The sequence below is a fragment of the Abramis brama genome (genome assembly GCF_963993115.1).
Source record: "Abramis brama genome assembly, chromosome: 23".
Classification (NCBI taxonomy): Eukaryota; Metazoa; Chordata; class Actinopteri; order Cypriniformes; family Leuciscidae; genus Abramis; species Abramis brama.
In genome coordinates, this window is record NC_139985.1 from 5,136,220 (window position 1) to 5,153,219 (window position 17,000).

At 39.6% G+C, this 17,000-nt stretch overlaps 2 protein-coding genes across 2 annotated transcripts in view; both read right to left on the reverse strand.

Moving 5' to 3' along the window:
- The window catches only part of LOC311074582 (inter-alpha-trypsin inhibitor heavy chain H3-like), a gene marked incomplete at its 3' end in the record, with an annotated part of 156,012 nt that overhangs the window by 101,051 nt on the left and 37,961 nt on the right, over positions 1 to 17,000 (reverse strand). The window lies entirely within an intron of this gene.
- On the reverse strand, positions 1,350 to 15,268 carry LOC311074571 (inter-alpha-trypsin inhibitor heavy chain H4-like). Its single transcript, XM_084101278.1, has 15 exons — positions 15,109 to 15,268; positions 14,129 to 14,292; positions 13,854 to 13,958; positions 13,607 to 13,769; positions 13,418 to 13,528; positions 13,238 to 13,288; positions 12,993 to 13,109; positions 12,374 to 12,710; positions 11,939 to 12,120; positions 11,666 to 11,843; positions 5,572 to 5,767; positions 4,579 to 4,677; positions 4,056 to 4,100; positions 2,833 to 3,086; positions 1,350 to 2,559 (listed from the first exon to the last, which is right to left on the reverse strand). Exons 1-11 carry the CDS (start codon positions 15,184 to 15,186, stop codon positions 5,718 to 5,720), a joined length of 1,536 nt encoding a protein of 511 aa, XP_083957404.1. The 5' UTR covers positions 15,187 to 15,268; the 3' UTR covers positions 1,350 to 2,559; positions 2,833 to 3,086; positions 4,056 to 4,100; positions 4,579 to 4,677; positions 5,572 to 5,717.

Below are 17,000 nucleotides of genomic sequence, written 5' to 3' on the forward strand. Positions count from 1 at the left end.
ATTTGTAGTTTCACGCTTGGCTTTTCTTGCCTTGAAACTGTAGTGAAAATGAAATGTGAAATCACCAATTGCATTTTATTTTTCAATTTGACAGGGATGATGCACTGTCACCGTGAAAATGAAATGATTTAATTTCATTCTCAATTTTGTCACATATTTTGCGTAGCCTGTTTTCTGAAATCGTTAATCTGGTTTTAATTTTCATTTTAATCATTTATTTATTTAAATTTGGCAGAAAATGCCTTCCATATAAACAGAGAATCACAATATATGTTGGGCGTGATCCTTATGTTATGAAGAGAAGCGACTGAAATACTTGCTTTGCATCGAGGCGATAAGCAACTACCTGTCTTCCAGATATCCTTCTACTCTAGAAAACAAATGAAAGCATTCAAAAGTATGTAGGCATACAACTTTTCTATGCCCGGTGCATGGCACTTCTCGTTTTGTCCTGTGGATTAACCTAGCAAACAAAACACTGCTGCGCCTCTCGATATTAGCTTTACGGTTGTTTACTTTGAGGAAAGTTATAAAGACTGATACATTAGAGCACCATTTACCATGACAAAAACAATGACCTGCCTACACCTCTGCTTAGCGCAAGATGAGACCTAATGTCACTAAGTCTTCCAAATATATAACACCATTTAAAAAAAATTAACCTGTTTTAATAATTTGTTGTACAAGTATAGAAAGTGTATATGAGCAGATTTTACCAGGTTTCAGTACTTCATCATGGGTCTTTCTACAGAACATTTGTAAGTTTAAGTATAGATTTTAAATGTTGCAAAGCATCAGTCAGTGTCTTCCGAAACACTCTAGTCTAGACAGTCAAATATTAGCATTATTAAGGAAAAACAGTAGCATTGAGATCTAAAAGATGGCATTGTGCTATAAGATTGTGCAGTAACCACAGATGACCGCGCCAGCGGAGATCATTGGGCTCAGAGGTCTTCAATCCTGCTCCTGGAGGGCCACTGTCCTACAGAGTTTAGTTCCAACCCTAATCAAACACACCTGAATCAGTTCATCAATCTCTTCAGGATCGCTTGAAAATACAAAGGGAGGTGTGCTGAAGCAGGTTGGAACTAAACTCTGCAGGATAGTGGCCCTCCAGAAGCAGGATTGAAGATCTCTGATTTAGCTCATCATTTCATTCATTGTAAAATTAGATTCTTCTATTCAAAAGATCACTTGACCGCATTACAATTTTGAAAACAGTTTTCCTCTAAATCAATGTACTTTTTTACTGTATCAGATGATGTAGAAAATGACAAAAGAACAATATCCTCATAATAATGAATGCACACACCTTAACTTAAAAAAAAACTTAACTGAATTATACCATGTAGTGTTGAAATGCATTTTATAAACATCCATAAAGGACATCATAAACTGCAGGTGGGGAAAACATTAATTTAGTTGGTATTATGCTTGGTAACAGAAGATTAATAGCAGTCACCTTTACCCTGGGTACATTGGCTGGTACGCAGCACAGTCTGCAGTTGCTGTTCAAGGCACTCTTGCAGGCTTGGTCACCTGAAATGTACAGTCTGTTAAAGTTCTCTCTTGTTTCTCAGTGCAGTTCATGGTCGTTACTTTTCTAGCATACGATAATGTGTTTTGTTGACCAGTTCATTGTGAAATTAGTGATCGCTGCAGGACGTAGTGAAAAATTCACAGTGATGTCATGATCATCGCTCCAAGCTCCAGTGTTTTCACCCAGCTGTGATGTGATACGATTCAACCCAAGCCACTGATTAACCTAAACCTCAACTTCATTCACATGTCAGGTTTATGCACATATGCAGATAGAGCTTATATTTACAGAAGATATTATAAACAGTATCTATACACATCTACCCAAATTTAAGCATTTTACCTTATAGCATGTACATATGTGTACAGCTCAAATTGTTAAGGAAATTGATTCTGCACAAACACAAGCAAGCTAAACAAATTTTGATGAAAAATATACGTTCTGTACATATGCCTATGCTAAAATTCAGTTATGCTACATAGGCTATATGAATATATACAATAATACTCAATGTACATAACTGATTCATCACATATGTCTACATTGTTGGCCTGAATATTTACATGTTCAAGTGGGATTACTACATGCGCATTGTAAACGACTACATGCTAGCAACTGCAACAGATAGAACTGCACACTGAAACGCCTAACCAGCACTCTAAAGAAACTAAAGTATTTTTGGCGACAGAGTAAGAAGAATAGGTACAGTGATGGTAAAGCTACATGGTCCTATTTCTAGAACTAGGAACCTCGCTGGGGGAAGAAGGTGCTGTCCAAGAAGGAGAGTGCATAGCAGGGAAAGCAAAGACTTCTTGGTTAAGATTGCCAGTCATTGTTGGCCAGTAGTCCATGTCTAAGTGTTGGGCATTCAGTATCTTTCCGTACGAGCTACCGGGCACCAAAAAACTGCGCTGGAGTACTTGTGTAGTGTCAGTCGCCATCCCAGGGGCATGGAAATCAATCTGCGGCCATGAAAGAGGCAGCTGGGAAGCATTCAATCTTTCTGATGAAACCGGAGCCTAAAGACAAGATATCACAGAATATCTTTCTTAGTTAGCACCAACCTTTTTTAACCTGAGCATTGAAGAGGCATAACATCATCATCACAATTTAAAAATAGTGAATCTTCAGTCATCATTCAATTTACTCATCCTCTTGTCATTGCAAACCAGTATGAATCCATATAATAGATTTTTTGAAGAATTTTATGGCATCACGAGGGTAAGTAAACAATGTCAGAATGTTTTTCATACCCTTTAATATTTGGTAAGGGAGTATTTTAATAATCTCACCTCTATAGCGCTCCAGATCCTGGATCGGGTCAGTTGCTGTGGTCTTAGACTGAGGGATTGTGATCGTGAAGGATGCCTTAACCCTTCTGCCCAGTTATCCATGAGTCTCTGAAGCTGCTGTGTGAATGCATCATCTGTCTTGTTGTTGCTGTTATTGGTCTGTGTTTGGGCGAGACCAATTGGCTGGTGAGGAGGAGGAGTTGATCCAGGAGGCATCGGGGACTGATTAGAAGCAGCTGATGCTGCTCCAGATCCTATGAAACAAGTTGGTTTGAGATGTATGAATAGCACAAAAAGAGCTGAAATGCAATCCATACCTTCTTTAATTATATTAAAGGGTTAGTTCACCCAAAAATAAAAATTCTGTCATCATTTAATCACCCTTGTGTTGTTCCAAACCCTTAAGACTTTCCATCATTCAGAACACAAATTAAGATATTTTTTAAATAAAATCTGTGCCAGGTCTGTACTCTCCATTGACAGCTATGTAACGAACACTTTGACGCTTCAAAAAGGTCACAAAAAGAACGTAAAAATAATCTATATGAATTGAGCGGTTTAGTCCAAATTTTCTGATGAGACACGATCGCTTTATTTGTCTCTTTAAAAAATAAAAAACTGAAATTACTGAGATGTTATTAAAAATATCTTCATTTGTGTTCCGAAGATGAACGAAAGTCTCGGAACAACATGTGGGTGAGAAATTAATGACAGAATTTTCATTTTTGAGTGAACTAACCCTTTAAATAATTATTTTTAACTATAAATAGATTATTAATACACCTCTAAAATTAAGTAAAATTAGTCAACTGTGTCAAAAACAAGATAAATACTCGTGTGCTTGGCCAACATATAGCAAATGTGTGTCCAATTATACATAGCTGACAACAGCAGTAACAAGTACTCAAGGGGGTGATAGAGCTCAATCTGCCCTTTTGAGAACACAGAGAATGTGATATTTGAGGTGTTATAAACTGTGAGCTGACACTTTTTGAATTGCAACTCTCTAAGAAATGTAACTTAAATAGAAGCATTTGCATTCATATACTTTATTAAATATGTTTTAGGCCCATGCTATTATGGTGGTTGCAATATGTCCATAGAGTGAAATTTAGTTTTTTTATATCCCAGATAACAGTTGGAGTAACAGTGTTAAGCTGAGGCAAATTGTATTTTGAAATTATGTTGTATGTATGTTGAAATGAAGAAAAGACAATACTTACTGCTGCCACATTCTTTACCTAGAAACAGGCGTTTAAGGGTTGACCCTATAAAAAGAAAAGTTAAAATTAGTTTTCTGTAGAAAATCGCTGCACACAGAGACAAATAAAGAGGTGGAACATATCATTTATTGTTTAAAAGTTAGAACTGAAATAAAAAGTAACACTGAAAATAGACTGGAAATAACATTGTGTACAAGGTTTAAAGTCACAGTGTTGTTTTTTTGGCTCGCAAAAGTTAAATTAAAGTGAGATTAATACTGTCAAGCTGCGCAACTAGTTAAAGTATCTAGAAGCATCATTAGCATAAAAAACAGACAATTGAATAAAACAGAATTGTGTTGGGATAAACAGATTCTTCAGAAAGAATCAGGAAAGAAAAAACACAGCATGGAAAAACAGGATAATTAAAAATGAAGCATGAATACTGATAAATAATTGATAGAAGAGAAGAATAGAGTGGGAGAAAGATAGCAGGGGCTCCCAAGATATGACATGGAAAATGGTGGAAAGGAGAGATACAAACAGATGGACAGAGAAACAGGCCCACTGAGGAATCTAGCGCGTGGTTTACTGCTGGATTTATAGGTGACCTGTGCAGACGCCTGGGGAGAAGGAGGCCAGCCTGCGGACAGAAGTGCAGAGGTGAGAGAAAAAGTAAGAAAAAAAAACATTATTTTAATGGATTCATAAATCTGGCTGTAATTCAACTTGTTAATGTCAAAGCATTCAAGTAAAAGCCCCATTGAATTTGCTTGACTTAAATTTTCACCTTGAGGATTCTACAAACCACTTAAAGAAAAAGGATTTCATAGAAAATTTTACACATGCATGTCTAAAATTTCATAACGTTGTCAATGTAATCACCAGCAGCCATATCACCCTGTAGCCCAAGACTTGTTGCCCACTGAAGATAAGCAGGGTTGAGCCTGGACGGGAGACCTCCTGGGAAGGTGTTAGTGAGGCCAGCGGGGGGTGCTCATCCTGTGGTCTGTGTGGGTCCTAACGCCCCAGTATAGTGATGGGGACGCTATACTGTCAAAAAGCACAGTCCTTCAGATGAGATGTTAAACCGAGGTCCTGACTCTCTGTGGTCATTAACCACAGAGAGTGGGGATGTAACCCCGGCATCCATGCCAAATTTGCCCATTGGCCACTGTCCATCATGGCCTCCTAATCATCCCCATATACTGATTGGCTCTATTACTCTGTCTCCTCTCCACCAATAAGCTGGTGTGTGGTGCAATATGGCTGCCGTTGCATCATCCAGGTGGATGCTGCACATTGGTGGTGGTTGAGGAGATTCCCTCCTTCTATGTAAAGCACTTTGAGTACCCAGAAAAGCGCTATATAAACGTAACAAATTATTATTATTAATTGAATGCCAATTTCACCTGATATTTTTCTTTCTATGCAGGTGGGTGATCAAATTATATTGACTAGATAATCTTCTAAAATCAATCAATAATTCACAGTGTGCTACAAAGCCCGACTTCTGGGAAATCAGAGTTAAAGTCACCTTGGCCAGGCTGGCTGCGCAGCCCATGTCCTTCTCCCTGTAGAGCAGTGTAGATGTTGTCGGAGGAGAGAGATCCTTTGAGAGAGCAGGGCTGTTGGGTCTGAACCGGCTCAGACACAGAACAAGGCAGAGACCCGGTCCCAGAATTAGTTGGAAGCCCTGGCAGGAGACCCATTCAAGCTCAGGGCAGCTTCAGCTGAAAGACAAAATGACATGTTATAATGCTCTTGGGTAGAATCCAAATGTTAAGGTACTTTATTAATGTCTTTATTATGTATGGAGATTAGGGCTGGGTATTGACACAAATTTCACAATTCGATTAAATTTCGATTCACAAGCTTGCAATTCAATTCGATTTCCATTCCGATTCGATTCGATTCAATATTGATTATTTTGGATATCAGGTAGCCTACAATACATGGCACATTTTCTCAAGGAAAACAAATCTCTTAACTAATGCTGTTAACTATGGGAGTCAGTTGTAGCCTATAGGCTTCATTAGCCTGACTATATTATTGTATAGGGCACAGAAAAAAAAATCCTGACTTGGAGGAGATGATATTTTCTGTACATTTACATAGAAGACACTTTTATGCAAAGCAACGTACAATAGAGGAACATAAACAATAATGCAACCACCCAGAACACCCTAGCAACCACCCAAAATAACTTAGCAACCACCTAGCAACACCCTAGCAACCACCCAAAACACCCTAGCAACCGCCAAGCAACCATCCAGAACACCCTAGCAACCAAACAGAATACCCTAGCAACCGCCTAACAACAGCATAGCAACCACCTAGAATACCCTAGCAACTGCCTAGCAACCACCCAGAACATCCTAGCAACCACCCAGAACACCATAGCAACCACCAAAAATACCTTAGCAACCACCCAGAACACCATAGCAACCATCCAGAATACCATAGCAACCACCTAGCAACCACCCAGAACACCCTAGCAACCACCCAGAATACCATAGCAACCGCCTAGCAACACCATAGCAACCACCAAGAACACCATAGCAACTGCCTAGCAACTACTCAGAATACCCTAGCAACCACCCAGGACACTTTAGCAACCCACTAGAAACACCCTAGCACCTTTTTAACTTTAAACTACTTCAAACTTTAAACTAATTTAAACTTTAAACTACTTTAAACTGCAAACTACTTTAAACTTCTTCAAACTTTCTGGTCCAAACTTTCTCAAGCCAACTTAAAGTTTGTCTCAACGAACTTTTTAATCTAGTTATTATTATTATTTTATAGAGTTTGGCCAATGTATTCATTCAAACTCTTTAAAGGGGTCATATAATGCCATTTTTGTACAAGCTAATATGATTATTTAGGGTCTAAATTAAAAGTTTGTAATATACTTTAATTAAAAACTCTCATTAGTATTGTAAGAAAACACTCATTTTACCTGGTCAAAAAAAGCTCTGTTTTTAGCCATAGACTGTAAGTTTTTAGCACGCCGTTTAAGTGCATGTGTCTTTAAATGATAATGAGCTTTGCTCACCCCGTCCCTCTGTTCTATGCGTACACCGTTTTTAATAATAACACAATAACTATAACGCGTTGTTCATTATAAATGTGGGATTATGAATTATACTGAGAACGTCGTACATAAAAAACATGCCATAATGTACCCTGAGTGTAAACCTTAGCTGCATTCATAGTGAAGCGTGCAAGCGATTTGCAAAGATTAATATAAAGGTTAATAAAACGTTACACTCACTTCAGTACTTCTGGAGATGCAGCAGGAACACGAACAGTTGGTACTGATTCTTTTTTCAGGAGCAGCTTCTTAGCAAAACCAGCTCGTTTGTATAAGTCTGGTGTGTGAAATGATTCACGCAAACATGAAAGCATTGCTGTTGATCGTGAGGAATATTAATATTCGAAAACATATTTTCTAAAACAAAACTCAGCCACTGCGTCTTCAGCGGTTCGGATTTAGGAACATCAAAATGACTGCTGTGTTCCTCATTGCACCCAAGAACAGAACACCACAATCGATTAGACACCATTCTGCTCATAGACAGTGCTCCAGCGTATCAACAACGGTGGACTATGATGACAGCTCGCTCACGAGCGAAGGTGGGTCTGTGTTGAAACCATAGGTTGAAACTAGGGATGTCCCGATCCGATCACGTGATCGGAAATCGGGCCCGATCACGTGGTTTCAGACTCGATCGGAATCAGACGTTACCTCCCGATCAGGACTCGGATATTCTCATTATTTTTTAACACATCTATAGTTATGCGGTGGCACAGAGTTACGCCGGTTTCACACTGCACGCGTTAGCAGAGCGTAAGCAGCGCAGGAGCATGTGCGTATGGTGAGCAGGAGCAGGACACGCGCGTTTTGCTTTCACACTGGCAGCGTTTGTCACGCGCGGCTGAACCGCGGTGTGTGTACAGACAGAGTACTCTATAATGGATAAGTTGGCATTGCTTTATTTCGTTTTCAAATACATTTAAGAGAAAAGACTTGTCAAGAAGCTTATTTTATTAATAATTTCATTTATATAACTTTTGGTTCATCTTTGTTTTTATTGTTCTGGCAACAAGTTTGTTTTTGGACATTTGTTTTCTTTTTAAATTGCTGTTGGTCATTTGATCGACTGTTTAAAACACAATAGATATCATCAGTGCACTTTTTGGATAAAACTGCGGTGTATTTTGGCCATGATCAATGCATTGTCACTTTAATTCAGTGTAAGCGGCGCAGCAAAAATAGACTCGGCGCTGAAACGATCGCGGCACAGCTGCTCCTGCTCTGCTCCTGCTACGCGCTGCCGCGCCGCCTCTGCGTGCGGTGTGAATGCTCTAATCTGTTAACATGGGCGCCGAAAAAAATACGGGCTGCACGCTCTGCTAACGCCTGCAGTGTGAAACCGGCGAGTGCAGTTCCTAAAAGCACATTACTGGCTTTGCAAACACTATGGCACTTTTATTTTTTTATTTGTTTACATGCCTGCTGGGTATTTTAAGTTGAGGTGCTATTTGTTTATATATTAGACTTTTTTTATATTTACTGTTGCACTAAGTCCAAAAGTGAAGAATTTATGTTATTTATTACTTGATTGTTCAAGCTACCTCACAGAAGTGCTCTGTTTGTTAACAGAGTTATTGAATGTTAAAATAAGGTGAATTAAATAAAAAATAAGGAACATCCTGGATCTGCTTTTCGCTCTTCTTTATTCTTTTTTTATGTATTATAGAAGTATCGGATCGGGACTCGGTATCGGTAGATACTCAAAATCAAATGACTCGGACTCAGACTCAAGGGCAAAAAAACCTGATCGGGACATCCCTAGTTGAAACGCTGCTGTCAATCAACAATCGTGGGAGGGGCATCCGATCTTGTGACGTCACTTAAACAGCTTGATTTGAGACAGAGGAAAACATATAAGGAGATTTAAAAAAAAAAAAAACACTGGATGGATTTTTATCATTTTATGATGGTTGTGTACAACACACATTTCAGTACAATCAACTTGTAAAAGTGCATGTACCATTATATGACCCCTTTAATTAATGTTTCAGAATTGCATGGTTAACTAAAATCACATGTAGCATGCTTGGTATCTATGAACTCCAATTTTCGTTCCCTATATTTGTTCGTTTACATTACATTTTGCTAACTCTGTGACACATTAGTATTAGAAGAATCTTGAAGGTTCTTCTCACAGAACCAAATTCAAATTACATATTCAAATACCCTGCTAGAACAAAGGACTGTAAAGTTTCCTTCCAAAGTAACAACTTCATATTGGCTCACTCAAATCCTGAGGGTGTGACATCTTCAAGATCTTCAAGATCACTGATCACAAGATCACCCGGTTCCCCTGATTCTGAGAAATTCTAATGTGAACATGATGCTAAGCTAAATGCTAAGCTAGAAGTCTTCTAAGGAGCCCTAAGTTTGTGCCAGGCGGTGGCCTTCATTCACCAAAGATCCTCTGACTCCAACTGGTTCTCTCTCATCAAGACAACATCAGCAAAGATCAACTGGAGCCTCAACAAATTGCATCAGGACAGTTTTATTCGAATATCAAACTTAGTCTCATTATTTGATACATTAAGTATACCTAAGCTACCCCTCTTAGGGTGTGTTAGATGTAAGAACCTGATGGTTTGCTCAAGGCTTTAAAATTGCTGAATTTCAAACAATGCTTTCCTGTATTCTGCTTCAACTCTCTTTCCCTTGGTAAACATGCATGTGTGTGTGTGTGTGTAAGAGTAGTTTAAGTGTTTAGTCTAGTTAATAAAGTCTTGTTTGTGTCGCATGTAATTAGTTGTTGTGGTTCATGCTCATGCTCACGTAGCCTACGGCATGGAAGTAGGCGTCCTTCAGGTTGATCGCTGCAAACCAATCCTTTGGCCACACACATAGAAAATGCGTTTGGCTGTGGCATCCTGAACGGCAGCCTGTTGAAGGGAGTGGTTCAGGCAGGGAGGTCCAGGATTGGCCATAACCCACCGGATTTCTTCGGGACAATGAAGTAGGGGCTGTAAAGCCCGGACCTCATTTCGGCTGGAGGGACAGTCTCGATCGCACCCTTCGCCAGTAGGGTGACAACCTCCGCTCTCATGATAGGGGCATTGCCACCGACCATAGTGAAGTGGCCTCCCCAGAAGCGGGGAGGAGACCGTGCGAACTGAATCGCATAGCCGAGCCTGATGGTTCGGGCGACCCAGCGGAACAGGTTGGGAGCTCTAGCCAGGCTCCCAAGAACTGTGGCAGCAGGGTCATGCGAACCACAGACAAACCCTCGGTGTTGCAGTGAAGTGGAATGACCGGCCCGGACGTGGGTGGCATAGCGGCCCGGTGTGGGGGCACGGTCATTAGCCGCATCCTGCCAGAAGAGGCCAGGGAAGGACCAGCGTTCCACGGGGGCGTGCTCTGGCAGGGGTCTAGCGACAGATGGGAACGAGAGTGGCGAGGCTCGTGAGCGGCGCGTACTATCATCCACAGCCTCTTGGGGCTCGGAGGAAGGGGCATCAGTTTTTGAAACAAGAGATTCTCGCCCGGCCCTCCACCAGGGGAAGGAGTGGTCCTGCTACTCCTTCCTGAGAAGAACTGAGCCCTAACTCCAAGCTGCCCGTCTCGAGAGTGCTACTTAGCCCGGCATTTGGCCAGCTAAGGGGTGGAGACGGGCAGTGCCACCCTCCTGTATCCTCCTCCTGCTCGGGCCAGTGAAGGCTCGAGGGGAGGAGCCGCAGGGAGGCGGCCTCAGCGGGAACCAGACTAAGGAGACCGCACGGACGGATGACTGTTGGTGCAGAAGGCCTCAGTCCGCTTCAGGGGAGGGTTGAAGACTGTTGGGCGCAGTCCTCAACCACACCGCCGAGCAAGCTGCCCTTCTCAAGAGTGCTGTCTAGCCAGGCATTTAGCCGGCTAAGAGGCGGAGACGGGCGGTGCCGCCCTCCCACAACCCTCTCCTGCTCGGGGCCAGAGAAGGCTCGAGGGGAGGGCCCGCAGGGAGGATGGCCTCGGCGGGAAGCATACTAAGGAGACCGCACGGATGGATGACCGTTGGTGCAGAAGGTCTCAGTCTGCTTCTGGGGGGGTGGGGGGGTCGAAGACTGTAGGGTACAGTCCTCAACCACACTGCCAAGGAGCCCAGCCTGGGACATGGGGGAGCTGAGAAAATGAATTCTCAGACCCCCTCACATCAACCTGGCTGAGCCCACTCCTGGACCACACTTGTGGACATCACCTGGCCCAGGGATCACACAGGTACCTTGAAGCAATATTAACACCATTGATTTGTGATTTAAATCTGAACATTATTTCAATATTAACCGAGGGTGCAAGAGTGACGCTAAAGCAACATCACTTTCTAACGTCATTTCAATGTAATCAGCGTTGACGCATCAACACTGACTCAACATTGTTTCAATTGTTACATGCTATCTGGGTTTCTTGGAAAACAAAGTGACCATTATTTCAAACACTAAAACAATTGATCATCAATGATCCAAATATCCAATATAATGACCTCGGTTGAGATTGTCGATAAAAAACAGCCCACTCAATCCCTACCAATTTGATATATTGTAAAGCACCATGATGATCTTACTGATACTGTAATGACTTAAGTGGTGAAACTCTCCACACTGTTGTCTGTGATTTGTCCCGTGATTTGTCTCAGAGCCATTGAAGTACAGGTTAAAGCTGGTCTTGGTAAGGTTTGTCCCTCCTGTGTATTTAAGTTGAATATCAGTGAGGAGAGGGACGGCAACTTCGTCATAGAAGCCCTACAGTACAAACCGAAATAAAGGGTTTAAATGCATTGAAACACAGAACAGATAAGCACTGAGGATGAATTCACAGCTGATTCTCTGTCGTTCACCTGCAGCTGTAGATCAGCGTCCGAATCTTCATAAATCCTGCGAGCAACTCCACCATTTTCCAGTGACATCTTTGTCAGGAAGTCAAAGTTAACATCATATCCAAAACCAAGACAATAAAGTGGAAACTTTAGACCAATTGCCTCTTTCACATTGGCCATTATCCTCTCTTTGTTAGTTTCACCTGTTAGAGAGGAAAAATAAGTCAGACTACCAACAATACATGCTTGAAAATCAAATCAACAATGAATGTAATGGGCAATTTCATATTTCTTATTATTTTCTCTTACTGAAAAAGACAATAACTAAATTGGTCAATGGTCCTACATGTATTTTGATTAGATCTAAAACATTTCATTAACAGGTCTTCTAATTACACTGAGTAAACTAGTGTTAGGATAAAACACATTAGCTTGTGTTTGTCAGTGAATCTGTGCCTGAAGTGGGATCTCCATCAGTCAGCAGGATCAGGATGGAGGCGGTTCCTTCTCGTGGATGTCGATTGATCATGTCCACTCCTGCTAGAACTGCAGCGTTAATGTCTGTGGCTAAAGGAAGAACAAACATCTTACTTTCTAACTCCCCATTTAGAGTTAGGAACTCACCTCCTCTATCTCTGATCTCCTTCACAAAGGATTTTGCAGTCTCCAGGTTTCCCTTGATAACTTTCAGGACTTCATTCTTCCATGTTTTAACTTCACTGTCGAAAGTGATCAATCCAAAGTGGTCATCCTCATCAAGATCACTTAAAATCTTTAGCAGTGCCAAACGAATCTAAAGAAAAACACTTCTGTCAGAACACCTGAAAGTTATTCTTTCTCCTTTTTGACTGAATTCTCATTTACCAGATATGGGAAGTTTTTTTGTGTAAATAATTTAAAGTAAGCAAATCCACAATGATTTCAATGGATAAATCCCTGTTATTTTAACATATAAATGCACAATGCTGTAAGATCCTTCAAAAATGTCCTTCTAGGGTTTTGCCATAAAAAAAAAAAATGCATTGCTTGTTATTTCCTTTTAATTGATTTGGCTGAACTTGACGTTGACATTTACCTGATGTATTTTTCTGCCGCTCATAGAACCGCTCCGGTCAATGATAAAAAACACATTTTTGGGAATACGTGGAACATCAGAGGGTGCAAAGTAGTGGACAAAATAGCCATTTGATACCTGAGAGAAAACAAAAGTACATTCTGAATATGTAGTACATTCAAATTTATTTTACTGTCATAAAGTGCGTTATTGAAAAATGTACCATGACTTCTTATGATTTGGTCTCTCGACATAGTATGTTATAAGCAGGTCATCAAGTCCATTTTCTCCACAGCTTTTACACTTGGTCTGTTGATCTTGAGTGGGGTAGAAGGTCACCCATGCATGAAATGATCAGTTTGGTCATTTGGTAACTTTGTTTGAAGTGTAGTATCATAATGAGAACATTTAAGCTGAGTGTTTTACCCCTCATTTTAAGCTCTTACGTCTTTGTCTGCTCTTGTGGTTTTGATGGCATTGGCCAGATCATCGGAGCTCAAATCTCCTTTCACCTCCAAGAAGGAAATTCCTGGTTTCTCTTGTATGTGAACATCCATCTAAAGTGAGTACAAGAAATATGATCTTTCTATCCAGCTTAATTGATTATCTATTTCCCTCTTTGTTTGTTCTCCTACCTTGAAGTCCGCCACCGGCTGCATTGGTTGGGCATTGATGAGTAGCTCATATTTGCCAAGGCGACGCTTTAGCAGTTCTTCGTAAGTCAACTCAAAAGTCACTTTACTAAAAGCAGCCACCGTCACTGAAGTTTTAAAGTCTTCTAAAGTCCTTCCAACAGATCTGAAATAGAAATTAATTCCAGCATATAACTAAACATGCTATAAAAACACATTTCATGGATCTATTTTTTTTAATGTCCAGTACTTGATCAGTCCAGCACTTTCTCCTCGAGATACTGCTCGACTGTACTGTTGCTGAGCTTCCTGCTTTTCCTTCACAACACCATCATATATCTTCCCCTCTATGGTCCTATGGAGAAAATGACAAAGACATCCTTTTAATATGTCTATTTCAGACATGTTGCATAAAATAATTTATAAATCTTTATTTTGTTGTTGTTTAGCTGCATTAGCAGACAAATTTGCTTCATTACCACTTTATATATAACTACTTATATAACACAACTCATGTTTCCCTACATTCTGAATTTGCTGATGAAGGCATTCTTGGGTATCTTGACCTCAAACTGGATCTCTTGAGATTCATTCACTGTATTCGCCACACGGCTTGTGATAGCGGTTGTGGCGTAGCGACTGGTGACCGTGGAGTTAATGTAGAAGCTGTATATATCCACATTTTGTTTCTGTTGAGACATCAAACCGTACAGTCATATTAAATTACATGTTCATATAACAGAGGGTTGCTCCTCCTCCTTTTTGCCTGGGGTTGTTCAAATATTTACTGCTCGAAAAGGCCTTTGGACTAAAAAACAAATACATTTTGATCACTACATCTCAGTGTAAACTATTGAGAAATCAATAGTTCTATTTACTTAATTAAAATAATACACTGGTGTTCAAAAGTCAGTACGAATTTTAACAATTTTTTGCTTTTAACAAGTTTTTATGCTCACCAAGGCTGCATTTATTTGATCTAAAATACACTAAAATCAGTAACTTTGTGAAAGATTTTTTTTAATTTGAAATAGGTTTTCTATCATATTACATTTTAAAATGTAATTTATTCCTGTTATCAAAGCTGAATTTTCAGCATCATTACTCTAGTCTTCACTGTCACATGATCCTTCAGAAATCATTCTAATATGCTGATTTTCTGCTTAAGAAATATTTGTTATTAGTGTTAAAAACAGTTAAAAACATGCTAAAAAATGTTAAAGGATTTTTTGATGATGAAGTTTAAAACAACCGTTTTTATTTAAAATAGAAATCTTTTGTAACATTATAAATCTCTAGAATGCCATTAAATTGATCAATTTAATGATACAAGTATTCATTTCTTTAAAAAACTTACTGACCTCAAACTTTTGAACATTGTATATTCAACATGAATGAAGTAAATCTAATTTGTCTGGACCTTCATCTCAAATACAAATAATTCATCTCTTTTTTAGAATTTTAACTCGCATCATTTTCATCTTAAACTGAGCGTTGACCCTCACCTTCTTTACAGGTTGTGAACTGGCTGAGATGAGAAAGACGCCCAAGAGAATCAGTCTGAGAGCTGCTCGATCCATCATGACCTGCTCAGAAAACAGACCTCGAAACACACACTGCCTTTAAACTCCTGTCCACATCATGCGATTGGCTATTATTGACCGGATTCAGGAACCACCCCCTTTATTTGTAATCAGAGTCTCTTGAACCCCTCAAAAGTCAATATTGAGGCATGCTTTTAAGAAAATAGATTATCTAATTTGTAAATAATTTACACTCTGTAGAATTTTGCTGCTTTGTTTTTATTTTATTATCAGACATAACCTCAAAAAATACATACTTTAGGCTGACAGAAATAATCACAATCAATAATTAGAAAGGCACCAATCAAAGGGTTGCTATATGTATACATACAGTTTCTGGTGTGCAATTTTAACTGCTATTTCAACGCATGATTTTCCAGCTAAAGCACAATTGCATATGTGTGTGGGCAAAGAAAATCATATTGATAAACATTCAAAGACATAGAGCAATAGAGAAATAGCGTGGTGGTGAGTAATTCCAGCACCATAAAGCAGAGGGAAATGATGGCAAAGATGGCAATTACATAGCTTTTTATTCAACCATTTCCATATTGAGGTCATCATGATAACACATAATATAAATTAAATTTTGCTGAACTCTACAACTGAGTGACAGTGAAGTCAGAGAGCTCCCGCTGCGCAACAGTCTCGAATGGTACGAGCCAACATCCAACAACAGGAGCAGAAGGACGTCTGTAGTCCCTCACCATCACCCTGAAATTAACAAGATACACGTAAAATTCAATTTCAAATACCAAAATACATGGATGTTTTATGGACGTTCAGCTATATGTTTGTTTTTTGATTACCAAGATGTCTTCACTTCCTTGCCCTTTAACTTTAAAGTTGGTGTTTGTGATCCTGGGATCTCCTCATACTTAATATCAGCTATTCCTTTAAAAATTATCCACAGACATTGTAATTATTTCCTTGTGTTGGTTTAATAACCACCATAGCATCATTTACAGACCATGCTATAAGTACAGATTAAGTGTCGATTCATGACTTATTAATGATTGATTAGTGACACTCTTACCTAAAATTCCTGTAAAACTGACATCTTGTGGCTGCTGCCAAATGGCAGGCCACAGAAAAACTTCATCTTTTTTATGAAGAAGAATGACAAAGCGCATGTTTCCCATGGTAACGTCCATTTCATTACTTCGTAGAATCAGAGACACGCTGTTGACAGAGTAAAGAATGATTACTATAATGTTAACGATAATGGTAAAGTTTTAATAATCATTCTAATTCTATGAGAATAGGGAAGTCCACAACTATCATGATTCCGACACAGAGGAATGATAAAATTGCAATCAATTTCAGAGCGTTTTTTTCCAAGATGATGATTGATGAACAATAAAAACATTGCCAGCTAATCAGAATCTAACCTGCTTTAAAGAGCTCGAACATTTATGCTGCCTTCACGTGCTATCGGAATTATCGTAAATACGAGTTTCTTAGTCGGAAGTTGGACATGAACGTCTCTCAAATCGTCTACTGGAAAACTTAAGAGATAATTTTATGCTGCCTTCACATGCTATCGGAATTGTAAATATGAGTTCTGAATTTGGCCCGAACCCAGAGTACTCCCCCGTGGTAGGAATAGTTAGAACTAAAAGTGTGGAGAAGGGGTGGTGGAGGGTCTTATCGTTTGATTAACTGAATGCTCTCCACTCGAGTTAATTTGAATGTGCTCCTCCCGAACTTTAAACTTTAACACCATTAAAAACGGCAGACGACAAAACTGCGGCGTGCTTATACTGAGTGTTACAGTGCATTGGTGTTGAAGCCAATATAGCTATCATTATAGT

Excerpts from the sequence above, each read along its gene's own strand:
- LOC311074571 (XM_084101278.1), bottom strand. The coding sequence starts at position 15,186 with ATGATGGATCGAGCAGCTCTCAGACTGATTCTCTTGGGCGTCTTTCTC. Across the intron at positions 13,770-13,853 it reads GAAAGTGCTGGACTGATCAA|ATCTGTTGGAAGGACTTTAG; the intron begins GTACTGGACATT and ends TTTCTATTTCAG. Across the intron at positions 13,529-13,606 it reads AGCCGGTGGCGGACTTCAAG|ATGGATGTTCACATACAAGA; the intron begins GTAGGAGAACAA and ends TACTCACTTTAG.